Source organism: Dermacentor albipictus, chromosome 2 (genome assembly GCF_038994185.2).
Source record: "Dermacentor albipictus isolate Rhodes 1998 colony chromosome 2, USDA_Dalb.pri_finalv2, whole genome shotgun sequence".
In the NCBI taxonomy this organism is placed as follows: domain Eukaryota; kingdom Metazoa; phylum Arthropoda; class Arachnida; order Ixodida; family Ixodidae; genus Dermacentor; species Dermacentor albipictus.
The window spans coordinates 77,162,036-77,179,721 of record NC_091822.1 but is presented as its reverse complement, the minus strand read 5'-3'; the positions used below and the strand labels follow the sequence as shown (position 1 = coordinate 77,179,721).

The 17,686-nt window shown below is 43.1% G+C and overlaps 1 protein-coding gene across 1 annotated transcript in view; it reads left to right on the top strand.

The window, feature by feature from the left end:
* The first annotated feature begins 416 nt into the window (after positions 1-416).
* The window catches only part of LOC135918801 (uncharacterized), a 31,627-nt gene continuing 14,357 nt past the window's right edge, over positions 417-17,686 (top strand). The window contains exon 1 of the mRNA XM_065452504.2: positions 417-595. Within this exon, the coding sequence (XP_065308576.1) occupies positions 529-595 (67 nt within the window). The 5' untranslated portion in view covers positions 417-528. The remainder of the gene's footprint in view (positions 596-17,686) is intronic.

Genomic DNA, 17,686 nt, shown 5'->3' with positions numbered 1-17,686 from the left:
CAATTTTGACCAAAAAGCGGCATACAATATTGTTCAGCTGCATGGTATATTTGCACATTAGTCACTCTTAAGTTGAAGTTTATACATCTCTTACCGGCTTTTGCGTCATCTTTCACAAAATCGCGTTCTCTGGTCAAAAGAACGAGTGATACCCGTTTCCCATCGCTCGAGTGAAACACTACTATTAATATAAAAGTGCTGTGCAAACCGCTTGCGATATAACTTGGTTGCGCGAAACGTGGGAACCTTACTCCGGTAAGCGCTCATAACTAAGCTGTTCGCACCTTTTCCATCTCGATATATTCACCTTGGTCACCATTGCTAGAAAAACACATATGACAAGCTACCTCGACATCCGTCGAACGATTCCGTTTGACATAGAATGATAGACAGCTGACGACGACTGACGCACAAGCATGACAAGCTGACAAGCCAGGTGAACTAGGTCATGATAGAGCATGTTGACCGGCTCTCGGAGCGTTTTCCTCTCATTTTCGCTCGGCTCGCTTGAAGTGTCAGTCATCAGAAATGAAGTCCTCTCTGGCAGTGGCCATTCTCGTTGGAAGTTTGATGAATTTGGCAATCGCCGATTCAGGTACGACTTTTCAAACATTTCGTTCGTCGGTGCAAAAGTAGCCGTCCAACACGTTCTCTGTTGGCCGACCAACTAGCTATATGTGAAGAATCAAAAACTGCAGTTTTTGCACTCGTTTATGCAAACCTTTACTTGCTGTTTGTCGTATCTATAAGGTCGGATTCAAAGCTGTGAAAGTGTAAAACAGGTAGTTTTCTTATTCTGAAGCCTGCCTCAAGGCAAAGTGTGGTGGTATGTATTTCTTCAGGTGCACAACTTAAACATTTAAAATAGTGGGACCTAACAAGAAAACATTTCGTTCGTTTACGTTGGCTTACTGATCTGAAACGGATGCATATCACGTTGTGTTTATTTTTATATTTTATGGTTACACAAATGTAATTGAAGGGAAGGTGCATCTATATTGCTGCTGTCATGTGTAAGGAAGGGCCAAATTCAAAGAGACGCTTTTATTACCCTATTTCTTCCTGCTTATAATTTAGGATGGCTCATGTTGTGCTGCCTCTTTACTCCCTTGAAAGAGAGGAACAAGGAGTAAAAGTATTTCACGTGGTGCTGTATTGCACTCAGCTCTGGTAATGCTAGATTGGGATTTCACTGAGACCTCTGTATGACCCACATCGCTGAAGTAGTGATTCATGCCGCCTCTATAGTACGATTCAAAAGCATGTCTCTATGATTTTTGTAACTACACTGTCTTTGACATATAATGGTCCCTTATTTTTTAATAAATGCTCCTTGATTAGTCGAGCACTTATTGTCTCCTGACTCTTGGAGTCCACTTACTAGATTGCTATCTGAGAGAGTAAATGAGAATCCCGTCATCAAATTTCCCATTTCGCTAGTTACAGACGAATTCCCGTCATGTTCTTGCCTCCATTAAAATTTGAATAGTTCACCAAAGAGCTTCTTTTACCAACATGATTACATTACGAGCCCCTAATATTGACCTTGCACTTGTTAGTATTAATTATTGCGCTTTTTAGGTATCGTCGAAAATAGCTTTTTTTACTACAGGTGCAATGAACACGCAAACTAAGTAAAACAATGAAGCAGGTCTAACAAAGTTGTCCCTCAGCATGAGTATGAGTGTAAGCTGCCTGCCAAACTTGAAATCTTGATGAACATTTTTGCATTCAGTAAAGAGGTCATATAAGAGTTTTCACAGCAATGATAATGTGTGCTGAAGTGTACATAAGCAGCTCCAGGGACTTCGAGACGGTACTAACATAAACCGCTGGAGCAAAAATGGTTGTGATGTCCAGGAGGCCTCAGAACTTTCTTCCACAATCAAAAGATATAGTATAGAGCAGATGTTGCAGCATAATTATTGGTCCTCTGTGCCCGTGTTCTAGGATTAGTTGCACTTAGGCTGAGCAGTTCTGGAGGAAACGCACGTAGCCCATGTCTTGATAGAATGCTAAAGTGTGCAAACACTCCTCAAGAGCCGCTGTCTATAAAAGGAGTGCGCATCTTTGTATGCAAGCTACGAATCTCATACTGACACGGTCACACTGAGCACTGAAAAATTGTGTCCATAGCTACTTACAGTATTAAGTTATGGAAAGGTGGAAATATCCACATGGGTCAGTACGCTAGAACTTCGCTAGCAATGATGTAAGACATTATTCTCAAGGAAATTTTGAATAAATATACTAGAGACACTTGGCATTAGGCCATCAACTGAGAATTTTCTTCGTTCAGCCTTCGCAGCTTTATTTTTGTATGGTGTTACAATGATAGTAAAGGCACATTTTATTCTAAATTTGTTTGACTGCTTTGTTACGTCGAATTGTTCCAAAGTTTCGAGATTATGGCTTCACGTAGGATGGACTGTTTCTACATGCCAGAAAATTAAATAAACAATATCACTGGTTTCAGCTACAATCTGCAGTAATAGTTTTCGGCTGTGAGGGTATGTAGCCAATTACTGCGCCTGTTTACCTTATGTAGTTCTGCAGCCCAGAATAGCGAAAAGAGCTTTCCACCAGCGACCCCATGCCTGGCACAAGAAATTATGGCTGCCAGATTATGAACGGCGCTGTAGCCCACAGGCGACCAGCTGCTTGCCTGTAAAAATATTTTTAATTTCGCACACATTTTTTCCTTGGCATTCTTAGTCTTACACGCGTTCCATATATGCGGAACAATTTCTACAATTTCACATAAACTGAAGCCCTGCAGATTAAGCAGTAGATAACCGCCAATCTATCTCTTCTTCAACGTTAAAAATTATCTCGCACTAGTGATTCCAGGAAAACTCGAAAGCTATGCTTGCGACAAACTGCTTGCAGTTATCGTACCTCGGGAGCGATGCTTCTACTTTACGCGCGATTACATCACTTCTTTTTTAGCCGACATATATGTCTAGTGACGTATGCAAATTACTAGGCCTTTGCGGCCCCTTAGTAGGGGATGGTTTCTTCTCCTTTATCTAACCATGTACTTTTTTGTAACTAGGCTTTTTATGGCCCGGCTTTGGCGGATCTCCTGTTCGCGGTCATAGACAAATAATTTTTCATACGTGGGCCGATCCCGAGGATAGTGCAATGCCAGGCAAGCCCGCGACGGAGGTGAAGCAGGCGTTAAGCGCTCACAATACGTGTGCCTACCCCGAAAATAGTGCAATGTCGGGCCGACTCACGGTGTAGGTGAAGCAGGAGTAAAGTACTCCCCATACGTGGGCGATCGCAAAGTTTGTGCAATACCGCGCCGACCCGCGGCGGAGTTGCACTTCGCCATTAAAGGGCCCACATTCACAGCATCGTTTATCATGCTTCACTGAGGGGAACGGCAGTTAATTTTTTTATGGTACCTCAGGCTAAATTATCTTCTTAACTCTCAAATTGCCGTATCCTGATGTTGAACAGCATGGTGGCATTGAATGCGGTGAAACATATAGTTGTAATGCAAGCACGATAAAGTGTTCAGAGGACAATAAAGATGATGTAATGCACAGTGGACGCCAAAGAAGCATCAGGACTAAGCAGTCGTTATGAGAAGGAGCCTTCTACTAGTACTGAATTTTTCTCAGCCAATAGAGATAGACATATATTTATTTACACAAAAGGCAGAGAGAATGGCCTGAGCTATATCTTGCCCTCATGGTCTGCTACTTTGCACTGGGGAAAATGGACGGGAGGAAAATGGCTGATGAATGTTGGTGACAATGATAAGAGGAAGAGGTGCGTATATGCACCTTCACAGAATTGTAGCATCTCTAAAGCCGTGCGTCCAGTCCAGTGGCTTAGAGAAATGCTCTAGAGGCATTCGTTATCAAGGCGGTGCGGTTCCCATTAGGCCAAGGACCTAAAAGAAACACATCTGAAAGCGGCCTCTTATCAACATTTGCAATAGAAGAGACCAGTTGCGGCCGTTTTTGTGCGTACGCAGGACACGAGCAAAAGATATGATCAAGTGTTCCTGCTACCACAGAGCATTCACAGTTTGTGCAAGTATCACTGCAAATATCACTGTTCACCTCAGCTCATCAGCCTGGTTACGCCTACTGCAGGTCAAAGGCCTCTCCCATACTTCTCCAACTACGCCGGTCATGTAAAAATTGTTGCCATTTCCCTGCAAGCTACTTAATCTTATCCGCCCACCTAACTTTCAGCCGCCCCCCTGCTACGCTTCCCTTCCCTTGAAATACAGTCCGTAACCCTTAATGACCATCGGTTATCTTCCATTCTCATTACATAACCTGCCCATGCCCATTTCCTTTTCTTGATTTCAACGAAGATATCATTAACTCCCGTTTGTTCCCTCGCTCCATCTGCTCTTTTCTTATTCCTTAACGTTATACGTATCATTCTTCTTTCCATAGCTCGTTGCGTCCTCCTCAATTTAAGCAGAACCCTTTTCGTAAGCCTCCAGGTTTCTGCCCCATACATGAGTACTGGTAAGACACAGCTGTTATATACCTTCCTTTTACGGGTTAATGGCAACCTGCTGTTCATGATTTGAAAATGCCGGCCAAACGCACCCCAGCCCATTCTTATTCTTCCGATTATTTCAGTCTCATGATCCGGATCCGCGGTCACTACCTGCCCTAAGTAGATGTATTCTCTTACCACTTCCAGTGCCTCGCTACCTACCGTACACTGGTGTTCTCTTCCGAGACTGCTAAACATTACTTTAGTTTTCTGCAGTATAATTTTTAGACCCGCCCTTCTGCTTTGCCTCTACATGTAAGTGAGCATGCATTGCAATTGGTCTCCTGAGTTACTAAGCAAGGCAATATCATGATTGAATTGCAAGTTACTAAGGTATTCTCCATTACCTATTATCCCCAATTCTTCCCACTCCACGTCTCTGAATTCGTCCTGTAAACACGCTGTGAATAGTATTGGAGAGATGATATCTCTCTGCCGGACGCCTTGCTTTATTGGGATTTTGTTGCTTTCTTTATGAAGGACTACGGTGGCTGCGGAGCTGCTATGGATATCTTTCAGTATTTTTACACATGGTTCGTCTACACCCTGATTCTGTAATGCCTCCATGACCACTGATGTTTCGACTGAATCAAACGCTTTTTCGTAATCAATGAAAGCTATATATAAGGGTTGGTTATATTCCGCACATTTCTCTATCACCTGATTGAGTGTGAATATGGTCTATTGTTGAGTAGCCTTTACGTAATCCTGCCTGGTCCTTTGGTTGACAGAAGTCTAAGGTGTTCTTGATTCTATTTGCTATTACCTTAGTAAATACTTTGTAGGCAACGGACAGTACGCTGATCGGTCTCTAATATTTCAAGTTTTAGGCGTTCCCTTTGTTATGTCTTAGGATTGTGTTAGCGTTCTTGCAAGATTCCGGTATGCTCGAGGTCACGAGGCATTGTGTATACAGGGTGGCCAGTTTTTTCTGGAACAATGTGCCCACCATCCTTCAACAAATCTGCTGTTGCCTGATCCTCCCCAGCTGCCTTCACCCTTTGCATAGCTCCCAAGGCTTTCTTTTCTTGTTCCGGCGTTACTTGTGGGATTTCAAATTCCTCTAGACTATTCTGTCTCACATTATCTTCGTGGGTACCACTGGTACTCCATAATTCTCTATAGAACTCCTCAGCCTCTTGAACTATCTCATCCATATTAGTAATGATAATGCCGGCTTTGTCTCTTAACGCATACATCTGATTCTTGGCTATTCCTAGCTTCCTCTTCACTGCTTATGGGCTTCCTCCCTTCCTGAGAGCATGTTCAGTTCTATCCATATTATAGTTCCTAAGGTCAGCGGTCTTACGCTTGTGGATTAACTTAGAAAAATCTGCCAGTTCTATTCTAGCTGCAGGGTCAGAGGCTTTCATACCTTGGCGTTTCTTGATCAGATCTTTCGTCTCCTGTGACAGCTTACTGGTATCCTGTCTAACGGAGTTACCAACGACTTCTATTGCACACTCCTTAATGATGCCCGTAAGATTGTCGTTCATTGCTTGAACGCTAAGGTCCTCTTCCTTAGTTAAAGCTGAATACCTGTTCTGTAGCTTGATCCGGAATTCCTCTAGTTTCCTTCCTACCGCTAACACATTGATTGGCTACTTATGTACCAGTTTCTTCTGTTCTCTCCTCAAGTCTAGGCTAATTAGAGTTCTTACCATCCTATGGTCGCTCCAGCGCACCTTGCCGAGCACGTCCACATCTTGTATGATGACAGGATTTGCGCAGAGTATGAAGTCTATTTCATGTCTAGTCTCACCATTCGGGCTCCACCACGTCCACTTTCGGCTATCCCGCTTGCGGAAGAAGGTATTCATTATCCGCACATTATCCTGTTCTGCAAACTCTAGTAATAACTCTCCCCTGCTATTGCTAGAGCCTATGCCATATTCCCCCATTGACTTGTCTCCAGCCTACTGCTTGCCGAACCTGGCATTAAAGTCGCCCATCAGTACAGTGTATTAGGTTTCGACTCTACCCATCACCGATTCCGCGTCTTCATAGAAGCTTTGGACTTCCTGGTCATCATAACTGGATGTAGGGGCGTAGACCTGTACGACCTTCAATTCGTACCACTTATTGAGTTTCACAAGACTTTGTATGAGTTCTTGTATGTCACCAGCTATATCCTTATTAATCAGGAATCCGACTCCTAGTTCTCGTCTCTCTTCTGAGCGCCGGTAGCACAGGATGGGCCTGCTTTTTAACGCTGTATATGATTCTTCTGTCCTCTTAGCCTCACTGAGCCCTATTATATCGCATTTACTGCCCACTAATTCCTCGAATAACACTGCTAGACTCGCCTCACTAGATAACGTGCTAACGTTAAACGCTGCCAGGTTCAGATTACAATAGCGGCCTGCCCCAAACCAGGTATTCTTAGCACCCTCTGCTGCGTAACAGGTCTGACCGCCACCGAGGTCAGTTGCTTCGCGGGTGCGGTGCAGTGAGGGCCGGAGTTTGATTGGTGTATTCATATAGGAGGTTGTGGGCGACTACTGCACCAGGGTGACCAATACTGCTCTGGTGAGAGGGTGCGTTACCGGTTCTGGTCACCGGGATGAGGCAGCACTCCACACCTGTTTATGCAATTTTATCAACACGTGCATTTTTTTTATCTGGTGGGAAATTTCGCGGCACTGGGGTTCGAACCACGGTCCACTTGCACGCGAGGCGGATACTCTACCTGTTACCCAGCACAGGAGTTGTACGCCTCATTTAACCTACAGTGGTGCCTTCTTCGATTAATCAAGGTCGACCAATCTCAGCTCGATTAAACCGCACATATTGCATTCAACTGCAGAAACCTGGTAGATTATTACCTGCACATGAGTTGCCATAAATATTAAAGGAGAAAAAATTTACAAGTGTTTCAAGAAAAAAAAAATTTGATAGGGTCCCCGTGCGGACGGTGGTGGCGAAGATATGCTATTCCCTGATATACTGATAAATTAGAAGAAAATAGATAACAAAATGGGAAAAAAGGAAGAGAACCGGGGATTTCAACTCATGGCCCTTGGATGTTACCCGGAGAGATAGCTCGGTCAGTTGGTCCGTCAGTCCCCAGGTTACATTAACGATCCTGTCCGGAGCCTCGTACCTGCGTGGAAAGAGACTGATGTTGTCCGCGATGGTCGATTTTCGCTGATTTCGTTGGAAGGCATACTTTCTTGGAAGAATGGCCGCTCGCCCAAAATAGGGAACTTGAGTGGCTCTAGAGCCTAGAAAAGCTTAAGCATGTGCGAGGCGAGTGCGGCACGCTTAGCGTGGGAAGCTCGCCCGAGTAACTTACCAAGGAGTGCTGCTCTCGAGAGCGAAATTCCTTTGTCTAAGTATAAGAAGTATAAGAACCCCAATATGACTACTTTCGAATAGAAAACGGCCCAAAGGGCTGTACTACGACTGTTAGGATTGATAATATATATATATATATATATATATATATATATATATATATATATATATATATATATATATATATATATATTGAGAGACATTGAGACATTGAGAATTATTGAGACATGGAAAATTCCCTTGAACTATGTATGATTTTAGAGAGAAATGCTTCTAAGTTGAACATCTTAAAAGGCCGGAAGTGTGTAGCCTAGTTCATTCTGTCAGAGTGGCTTATTGTCTAATGAAACAATAGGTAAATACTTGTTTTCCTTGCATCTGACGCTGTGCGACAAATGCAACGGGCAAAGCACCCACGCATCGAGGACTGATAGATTGTGTGCACAAATATCTTACGCGCGCACGTGCATGTGCGGAAGAAGTGTAGCATACACCCTCATTCTTCTAAGCCCTTCGCCAAGTGCAAGTGCATCATTTCTTTAGACTGACCCATTTCTTAAGACTGACCCAATTTCTTAAGACTGACCCTGAAAAATTTTGGCGACATTTGAACTATAAGAAGAGGCAAGCTCTTGACCACCTAAAGACTGATGGTCAGATAATTGAAGATCCAAATTTAATCATTACTTCCATTCTATCTTCTCTGAGTCTAATCAGTGCTCTCCGGTGATGGCTGAAGATGTAGAAAACGTAAATTCTGATTTTATAACATACGAAGGTATATTTTCTATGCTCTTAAATCTAAACACAAAAAAGACGTGCGGTTCTGACGGCATTTCTAATGCTTTTCTTCGTCGCTATGCCGAGTCGCTTTCACATTTTCTTCTCGTAATTTTCCGCTCGTCGATATCTTGTGGCATCGTTCTATCAGACTGGCAGGTCGCTCGTGTTGTGCCTGCATTTAAGAAAGGTGACCCTACATTACTATCAAACTATCGCCCTATATCACTGACGGTTACATCTTGCAAGCTTTTAGAGCATATTATCTCAAAAAACATGACGGAATTTCTTGAAAAACGTGGTATTCTGTCCCCGTGCCAACACGGCTTTCGTAAGGGGCTGTCTACCACTATTCAGCTTCTCTCTAGCGTCTACGCGTTCGCCTCTGTTCTTGATAAAGCCGGCCAGGTTGATGTTATATTCCTCGATTTCAGCAAAGCCTTCGATAGGGTCTCTCATTTTGGTTTGATAACAAAATTAAGCAACTATGGGTTTTCACCTAACATTGTAAACTGGATCTGTGCATACTTGAGCATGCGCAGACAATTCGTCGATGTTGAGGGCCATTACTCTGGATGTCTCCCCGTAAATTCGGGAGTGCCGCAGGGAGGCGCGCTCGGACCGCTACTTTTTCTAGTATATATAAATGACATAACAACATGCATAGACGATAGTGTGAGTATTAAATTGTTCGCGGAAGACTGCTTACTTTACAAAGAGATTAAAGATACCAATGATAAAGTGATCCTGAATAAAAGTATTACTGAGATTTCTGACTGGTGCGACACCTGGGAAATGAAACTTAATGAAGAAAAAACGGTTTTTATGCGCATTACCAACAAAAAACACTCTCTAACATATCAACACACTATTACTCAATCCGCCATCTCTGAGACTGATTCTTTTAAATATTTGGGTGTAACTATCAACAATCGTCTAACCTGGTGGGAACACATTGATAATGTTTGTGCGTCTGCTCGACGTAAACTCGGCCTACTAAGACACAAGCTGAAACATTCTCCTCCATCCGTGAAACAACTGGCGTTCAACACACTCGTAAGGTCGCGATTAGAATATGCTTGCGTCGTCTGGAACCTATTCACAAAAACAAATATTGAAAAACTGGAAAACATAAACAGGCTTGCCGTCCGCTACATATATAATTGTTATGGACGTTATGACTCCCCCTCTCAATTGATTAATGAAAATAATATTGCCACCCTAGAATGCCGAAGAAAAGTAGCACGCCTAACATTCCTTTTCCGCCTTTGGAAAAGGCAACTACAACTTGGTCATACACCCGGTCTCCAGCCGCTACCAGCTAGAGCTACCAGAAATTATCACCCCGACAAGATAACCCCTATTTTCGCGCGTACAAATTGCTTTAAATATTCTTTCTTTCCTAGAACAATAAATGATTGGAACTCTCTGCCGGCCGATGCATTCCTGTCCAGTAACATATTACATGCCATTGAAAAACTGCATTTCAAATAAACGTGCGACCGAATGAGTACTTTAATGCGTGTTAGCGTGAAAAAACAACCTGTGTGAACTGTTACTGCAAATATTTCTTTCCTTTCAATTCAATCCCTTGCATTGTATGTTTGTTGAATGTGTTTTTCTGTATTTATATCATCCTTCAATGTACCTCATATGATTCAATGTATTTCATATTTCATATGCATTTCTTTTCTTTGAACGCATTTAATTACATTACTGTATGAACATATTCCCTCCTGCCTGGGTCACAAGTTGGCCTGCAGTATTCTGTAAATAAATAAATAAGTAAATAAAATTGAACTGACTGAACTTTGGAAAATATATTTCTTGAAATAATTACAATATTACGACTTGCACACTAATTACGAAGATGATAGCTTCCATTTGCAACTCGACTGTACGAGAAACCATAATTGCGTTACGTGGAAACGGAAAGACAAAGCCCTTTTCCACCTGGCTTTAAGGTTGGTCTGAGTGGCCGCGGCCGCTTGGTGGCGCTACTGTTTTTGGGTGACCACAGAAAGAGCCCATGAAAAATCCTGATCTACTGGAGGCTGACAGTTACGCGGAAAAATAAATTTTCACGTTCCAGTAAAACCACGATCTGATAACGAGGCATGCCGTAATGGTGAAGTCCGGAATCATTGCGACTACGTGGGGTCAGCGTCCACTTAAACGAGCTTTTTCTCATTTCGCGACAATCTATACTGAGCAGTACGCGGCCGGGACCACGCGTGCGACCTCGCACTCAACAGGGAAGCATCATAGACACTGCACTGTAGCTGTGGGTTCTGCTTAACCCACTGCACTGAGCTCGGTTGTAAATAATGCCGGACGGATGCAACACAAGAATCACATTTCGGTGGCAGGTTGACCCGTTTTATGTATGTAGCAAATTTGCTGGTAATTACGCTCAAAAACACTCTATTCACTGAATGCCTAATTCTCAGAAGAAAAAAACGACAACTTCAAAATGCCTTTTCTTTTAAATGGGTAAGCATGTGCCATAGTCATAGCATAAGCGTTTTTCATTGTTATAGACGTATGCAGCAAACAGGTTGCCTGCAAGAATACCAACAAGGAGAGAGACCTAGGTCAACTTACTATAATCTATGTATCTGTTTTAACATGTGAATGAACTGTGCCTATATAGACACCAAGCTTCATTACTCTCCAAACTATACACCCGCACCTAGAAGGAAAACGTTGTTTTTCACAAAGTGCAAAGACATTTACGCTCACAGTCAATGTACCCGTTAAACTAAATTTTGAAATGCCTAACTGCACAAATGATTGTACAACTAAAATAGCTTCAGCACGAGCCCATTAGGCTGTGTTATGCGGCCGTTAAATTTTGTGCTACTATCGAATATGCCCTGAGAGCATGAAGTTGTGAAAAGTAGAAGATAGCAATTATGTTAGTGTAAGAAAACGCAAATATTTTTCCCACTTGTCCATTTCTATCTGCAGTGTATGTCATAATTCTATGTTATATTCCCTTAACATTATTAGTTATTACTTCAGTTTATGTGAGAACACATATTTAATGATTCGCTTTCCATCCAGAAATGCCCCCTGCACTTTCCCCCTAATTTCTGCTTGAAACCAGATATTTTATTGAGTACAGAGTAAAATATAAAAAAATGAAGTTAGTATGTTTAAGAATCCAGCGACTCCCCGAAACTGATATCGAAGCTTCATCCCTCCATTATAAACAATGGTGATTCAGCCAACTTCACTAGTTGTGGTTCAGCCGCCACTGTGCTAAACCATAAACGAGCCAAGAGGTTTGAGAAAAGAAGTGAGATAAGAAGAACTGTAACCGTGGCCAACAGGGAAAAAGTGGAGTTATATCGCAGCCTAAAAAACTACGCCTGCATCACCTAGCAATGTCAGTTAGGCTCGGTATCCACATTCTAGTGATTCATTCTAGTGAGTCAACTGTGATTAGCCGCATACCATTACTGCCACATGGAGCAGAACCGATGTTTCGGGTCACTTACCTGCAGACGCTGATAGTCGGACAGATAACTCGATTTTTTTCTATCATACACTTTATTTTCACCTTAGGGAATGGTCTTTTATTATACTTCTCATTTTTAGAGCCCGTTCTCGGAGATTTTGTAGGATAAATCTACTTGTTCATAAAACAGACATGTTAGTGTGGTATAGGCGTTGATATTTTCGTTTAGAAACGTTTTCGTGCTACTGTGTTAAACCTCCTGTGCTAATTTATTATGAACTAAGCAACCAATTCATAGCGTCTGTTTTGTGTACCTAGGAGACGTAAAACTGGAAAGCATTTCTTAATACATAAAGCGAAAATAAGAATCAATGAGCTCTATAACGCATGCTGTGCAGCTACTGCAGAGCTGAACTGCATTACTGCTCGCAAAAATAAAGTTGCAGTATACACTCGCTCTCCAGCTTAACAAATCAGTTTTAAGCACTCACATAAAGTTCGCATCCGAAATAAGGCATGAGTTTTTTCGAGATTAAGAAAAAAAGCTAAAACTTACTGCATATAGAGGCACGCGCTTGCCTTTTTGTTTGTGAGTGCAATCAAGTTAAGTTTGCGCAATTGTATTAGCGAGCTTAGTGTCCTACGTGATGTACGCCGTGGTGTGTGGGTGTTTCGATGTGCAATTCCGCCGCATCCGTAACCTACTTCCGCCGCATCCGTAACCTACGCGCGGAGCGTGCCTCAATTCAAGCAGATTTACCAAAAGTACAGTCGTAGCCAACGTAATATTCCTGTTACTTGCAATCTATCCACCAGAATCTTTTAATTTAAATCCTGTGCTTAGAGGAAGTGCACGTAGTCCAGACTTTCTTCATCTATCATCGGGGCTTGGGCGTGGTCTGCGGATTAGTTACGAGAAGGATGCCGGACACAGCCGTATCCTCCTCACTGACTTGCATGTTCTTGCAGACCCTGTCGAAAATGGCGGCCTGTTATAGGTACTTCAAATTTGTGTCTGCAAGCGCATCTTTTTTGGTAGTGTGGTTTTAGACTGGTGCATGTGACGCGCCGCAGAGCCTAAATGGCACCATACTCATGAGAATGCAAGCTGTCACATGATGGATTAAGGGATGGTGCAGTGTGCATTTGCATGCAATATAAACGATACTCATAAACACGCTATTGTTTATGAACACGCTTTTGAACAATGAACATGCTATTGGTCTGGTCGAATTTTGTAGATCATTCCAAATTATATGGCAAAAAACTGCTTTGTGTATTCATTGACTTCAGGCTGAGCTTTTGAAAACGTCCATTTAAGGAAAGTTATTTCTCTAAAGGAATACGTTGCTTAAACAGCCGGATGAAAATCGCCTTATTATAGGGCGCATTCTAAAGCAATATAAAAATTATTAGAAGCTTAAACCTTCGCTGCTTTTTTTCACGTATAATGAATGAGAAAGAAGTATTATAATGTATATTGTTTCTCCATGCCATTCGTGAATTAAGGACCCTGATGGGGATATTACCAAACAAAAGAAGTGGCAAACTTTCTGCCAAGCCCAATGATGAATGACACCATTGCACAGTATATCTTGTTTTAATATCCGCACCCCGGTTGAACCTCCATAGTAGCGTTCATTATCGAAAGTACCCTGGCTGCAACTTCGCTGGGATCACCATCCATGAGGCAGCTACGCTCAATTTGGAGGTTCGTGGTGCAGGTGGAGCGCTGTCGCTTTGACGCACTTAATGTAGAGGTGGTGGAATAGTCATCATCATCAGCCTCGTTACGCCCACTGCAGGGCAAAGGCCTCTCCCATATTTCTCCAACAACCCCGGTCATGTACTAATTGTGGCCATGCCGTCCCTGCAAACTTCTTATTCTCATCCGCCCACCTAAATTTCTGCCGTCCCCTGCTACGCTTCCCTTCCCTTGGAATCCAGTCCGTAATCCTTAATGACCATCGGTTATCTTCCCTCCTCATTACATGTCCTGCCCATGCCCATTTCTTTTTCTTGATTTAAACTAAGATGTCATTAACTCGCGTTTGTTCCCTCACCCAATCTGCTCTCTTCTTATCCCTTAAAGTTACACCTATCATTCTACTTTCCATAGCTCGTTGCGTCGTCCTCAATTTGAGTAGAACCCTTTTCGTAAGCCTCCAGGTTTCTGCCCCGTAGGTGAGTACTGGTAAGACACAGCTATTATACGCTTTTCTCTTGAGGGATAATGGCAACCTGCTGTTCATGATCTGAGAATGCCTGCCAAACGCACCCCAGCCCATTCTTATTCTTCTTATTATTTCTGTCTCATGATCCGGATCCGCAGTCACTACCTGCCCTAAGTAGATGTATTCCCTTACGACTTCCAGTGCCTCGCTGCCTATTGTAAACTGCTGTTCTCTTCCGAGACTGTTAAACATTACTTTAGTTTTCTGCAGATTAATTTTTAAACCCACTCTTCTGCTTTGCCTCTCCAGGTCAGTGAGCATGCATTGCAGTTGGTCCCCTGAGTTACTCAGCAAGGCAATATCATCAGCGAATCGCAAGTTACTAAGGTATTCTCCATTAACTTTTATCCCCATTTCTTCCCAATCCAGGTCTCTGAATACCTCCTGTAAACACGCTGTGAATAGCATTGGAGAGATCGTATCTCCCTGCCTGACGCCTTTCTTTATTGGGATTTTGTTGCTTTCTTTATGGAGGACTATGGTGGCTGTGGAGCCGCTATAGATATTTTTCAGTATTTTTACATATGGCTCGTCTACACCCTGATTCCGTAATGCCTCCATGACTGCTGAGGTTTCGACAGAATCAAATGCTTTCTCGTAATCAGTGAAAGCTATATATAAGGGTGGGTTATATTACGCACATTTCTCTATCACCTGATTGATAGTGTGAATATGATCTATTGTTGAGTAGCCTTTACGGAATCCTGCCTGGTCCCTTATTTGACAGAAGTCTAAGGTGTTCCTGATTCTATTTGCGATTACCGTAGTAAATAGTTTGTAGGCAACGGACAGTAAGCTGATTGGTCTATAATTTTTCAAGTCTTTGGCGTCCCCTTTCTTATGGATTAGGATTATGTTAGCATTTTTCCAAGATTCCGGTACGCTCGACGTTATGAGGCATTGCGTATACAAGGCGGCCAGTTTCTCTAGAACAATCTGCCCACCATCCTTCAACAAATCTGCTGTTATCTGATCCTCCCCAGCTGCCTTCCCCCTTTGCATATCTCCCAAGGCTTTCTTTACTTCTTCCGGCGTTACCTGTGGGATTTCGAATTCCTCTAGACTATTTTCTCTTCCATTATCGTCGTGGGTGGCACTGGTACTGTACAAATCTCTATAGAACTCCTCAGCCACTTGTACTATCTCATCCATATTAGTAATGATATTGCCGGCATTGTCTCTTAACGCATACATCTGATTCTTGCCAATTCCTAGTTTCTTCTTCACTGTTTTTAGGCTTCCTCCGTTCCTGAGAGCATGTTCAATTCTATCCATATTATACTTCCTTATGTCAGCTGTCTTACGCTTGTTGATTAACTTCGAAAGTTCTGCCAGTTCTATTCTAGCTGTAGGGTTAGAGGCTTTCATACGTTGGCGTTTCTTGATCAGATCTTTCGTCTCCTGCGATAGTTTACTGGTATCCTGCCTAACGGAGTTACCACCGACTTCCATTGCACACTCCTTAATGATGTCCACAAGATTGTCGTTCATTGCTTGAACACTAAGGTCCTCTTCCTGAGTTAAAGCCGAATACCTGTTCTGTAGCTTGATCTGGAATTGCTCTATTTTCCCTCTTACCGCTAACTCATTGATCGGCTTCTTATGTACCAGTTTCTTCCGTTCCCTTCTCAAGTCTAGGCTAATTCGAGTTCTTACCATCCTGTGGTCACTGCAGCGCACCTTGCCGAGCACGTCCACATCTTTTATGATGCCAGGGTTACCGCAGAGTATGAAGTCTATTTCATTTCTAGTCTCGCCGTTCGGGCCCCTCCACGTCCACTTTCGGCTATCCCGTTTGCGGAAGAAGGTATTCATTATCCTCATATTATTCTGTTCTGCAAACTTTACCAATTACTCCCCCCTGATATTCCTAGTGCCTATGCCATATTCCCCCACTGCCTTGTCTCCAGCCTGCTTTTTGCCTACCTTGGCATTAAAGTCACCCATTAGTATAGTGTATTTAGTTTTCACTCTACCCATCGCCGATTCCACGTCTTCATAGAAGCTTTCGACTTCCTGGTCATCATGACTGGATGTAGGGGCGTAGACCTGTACAATCTTCATTTCGTGCCTCTTATTAAGTTTCACAACAAGACCTGCCACCCTCTCGTTAATGCTATAGAATTCCTGTATGTTACCAGCTATATTCTTATTAATCAGGAATCCGACGCCTAGTTCCCTTCTCTCTTCTAAGCCCCGGTAGCACAGGACGTGCCCGCTTTTTAGCACTGTATATGCTTCTTTTGGCCTCCTAACTTCGCTGAGCCCTATTATATCCCATTTACTGCCCTCTAATTCCTCCAATAGCACTGCTAGACTCGCCTCACTAGATAACGTTCTAGCGTTAAACGTTGCCAGGTTCATATTCCAATGGCAGCCTGTCCGGAGCCAGTGATTCTTAGCACCCTCTGCAGCGTCGCAGGTCTGACCGCCGCCGCGGTCAGTTGCTTCGCAGCTGCTGGGGACTGAGGGCCGGGGTTTGATTGTGTTGTTCATATAGGAGGTTGTGGCCAAGTACTGCACCAGGGTGGCCAATCCTGCTCTGGTGAGGGAGTGCGTTACCGGTTGTGGTCACCGGGATCAGGCCACACTCCAGGCCTGTTTATGCAATTTATCAACACGCGGGTTTTTTTTTTGTAATCCGGTGGAAAATTGCCGGCACCGGGATTCGAACCACGGACCTCTTGCACGCGAGGCGGGTGTTCTACCTCTACGCCACCGCTGCAACCTTGGAATAGTGTTTCAATGTAATTAGCATTGTATGAGTCCTTGGCGCACTCACCGAGGGCTATCTATCTATCTATCTATCTATCTATCTATCTATCTATCTATCTATCTATCTATCTATCTATCTATCTATCTATCTATCTATCTATCTATCTATCTATCTATCTATCTATCTATCTATCTATCTATCTATCTATCTATCTATCTATCTATCTATCTATCTATCTATCTATCTATCTATCTATCTATCTATCTATCTATGTGTATATTTAACCGGTTTCCCGCTTATCTGGGTCACTGGGTAGCCCGCTCTCGAATGTGTAGTGCATCGCGTTGCTGTCCGAAGACAACAGGGTTCGAAACCAACCTTCAGGCCAGCTTGGGTCATTGGGTACGCTGCAATGTGTACATACGTGCCGCTCTTCAACGAACCTCTTTGAAGCGGACTTAGGTATGTGTGGTTGCTGGATTGAGTAGGTACCACTGTTTGAAGAAACTCTTTAACGCCGACTTGGAGTACTGGGTATGTGTCACTCGATTCGTGCTGGTCTGCAACACCTTGATGCCAACTTCGGTCACTAGTTATGTGACAGTAGGTATGTGGCGATCATCAATGAAAGTCATTGACGCAAACTAGGAAAACCAGGCATACACC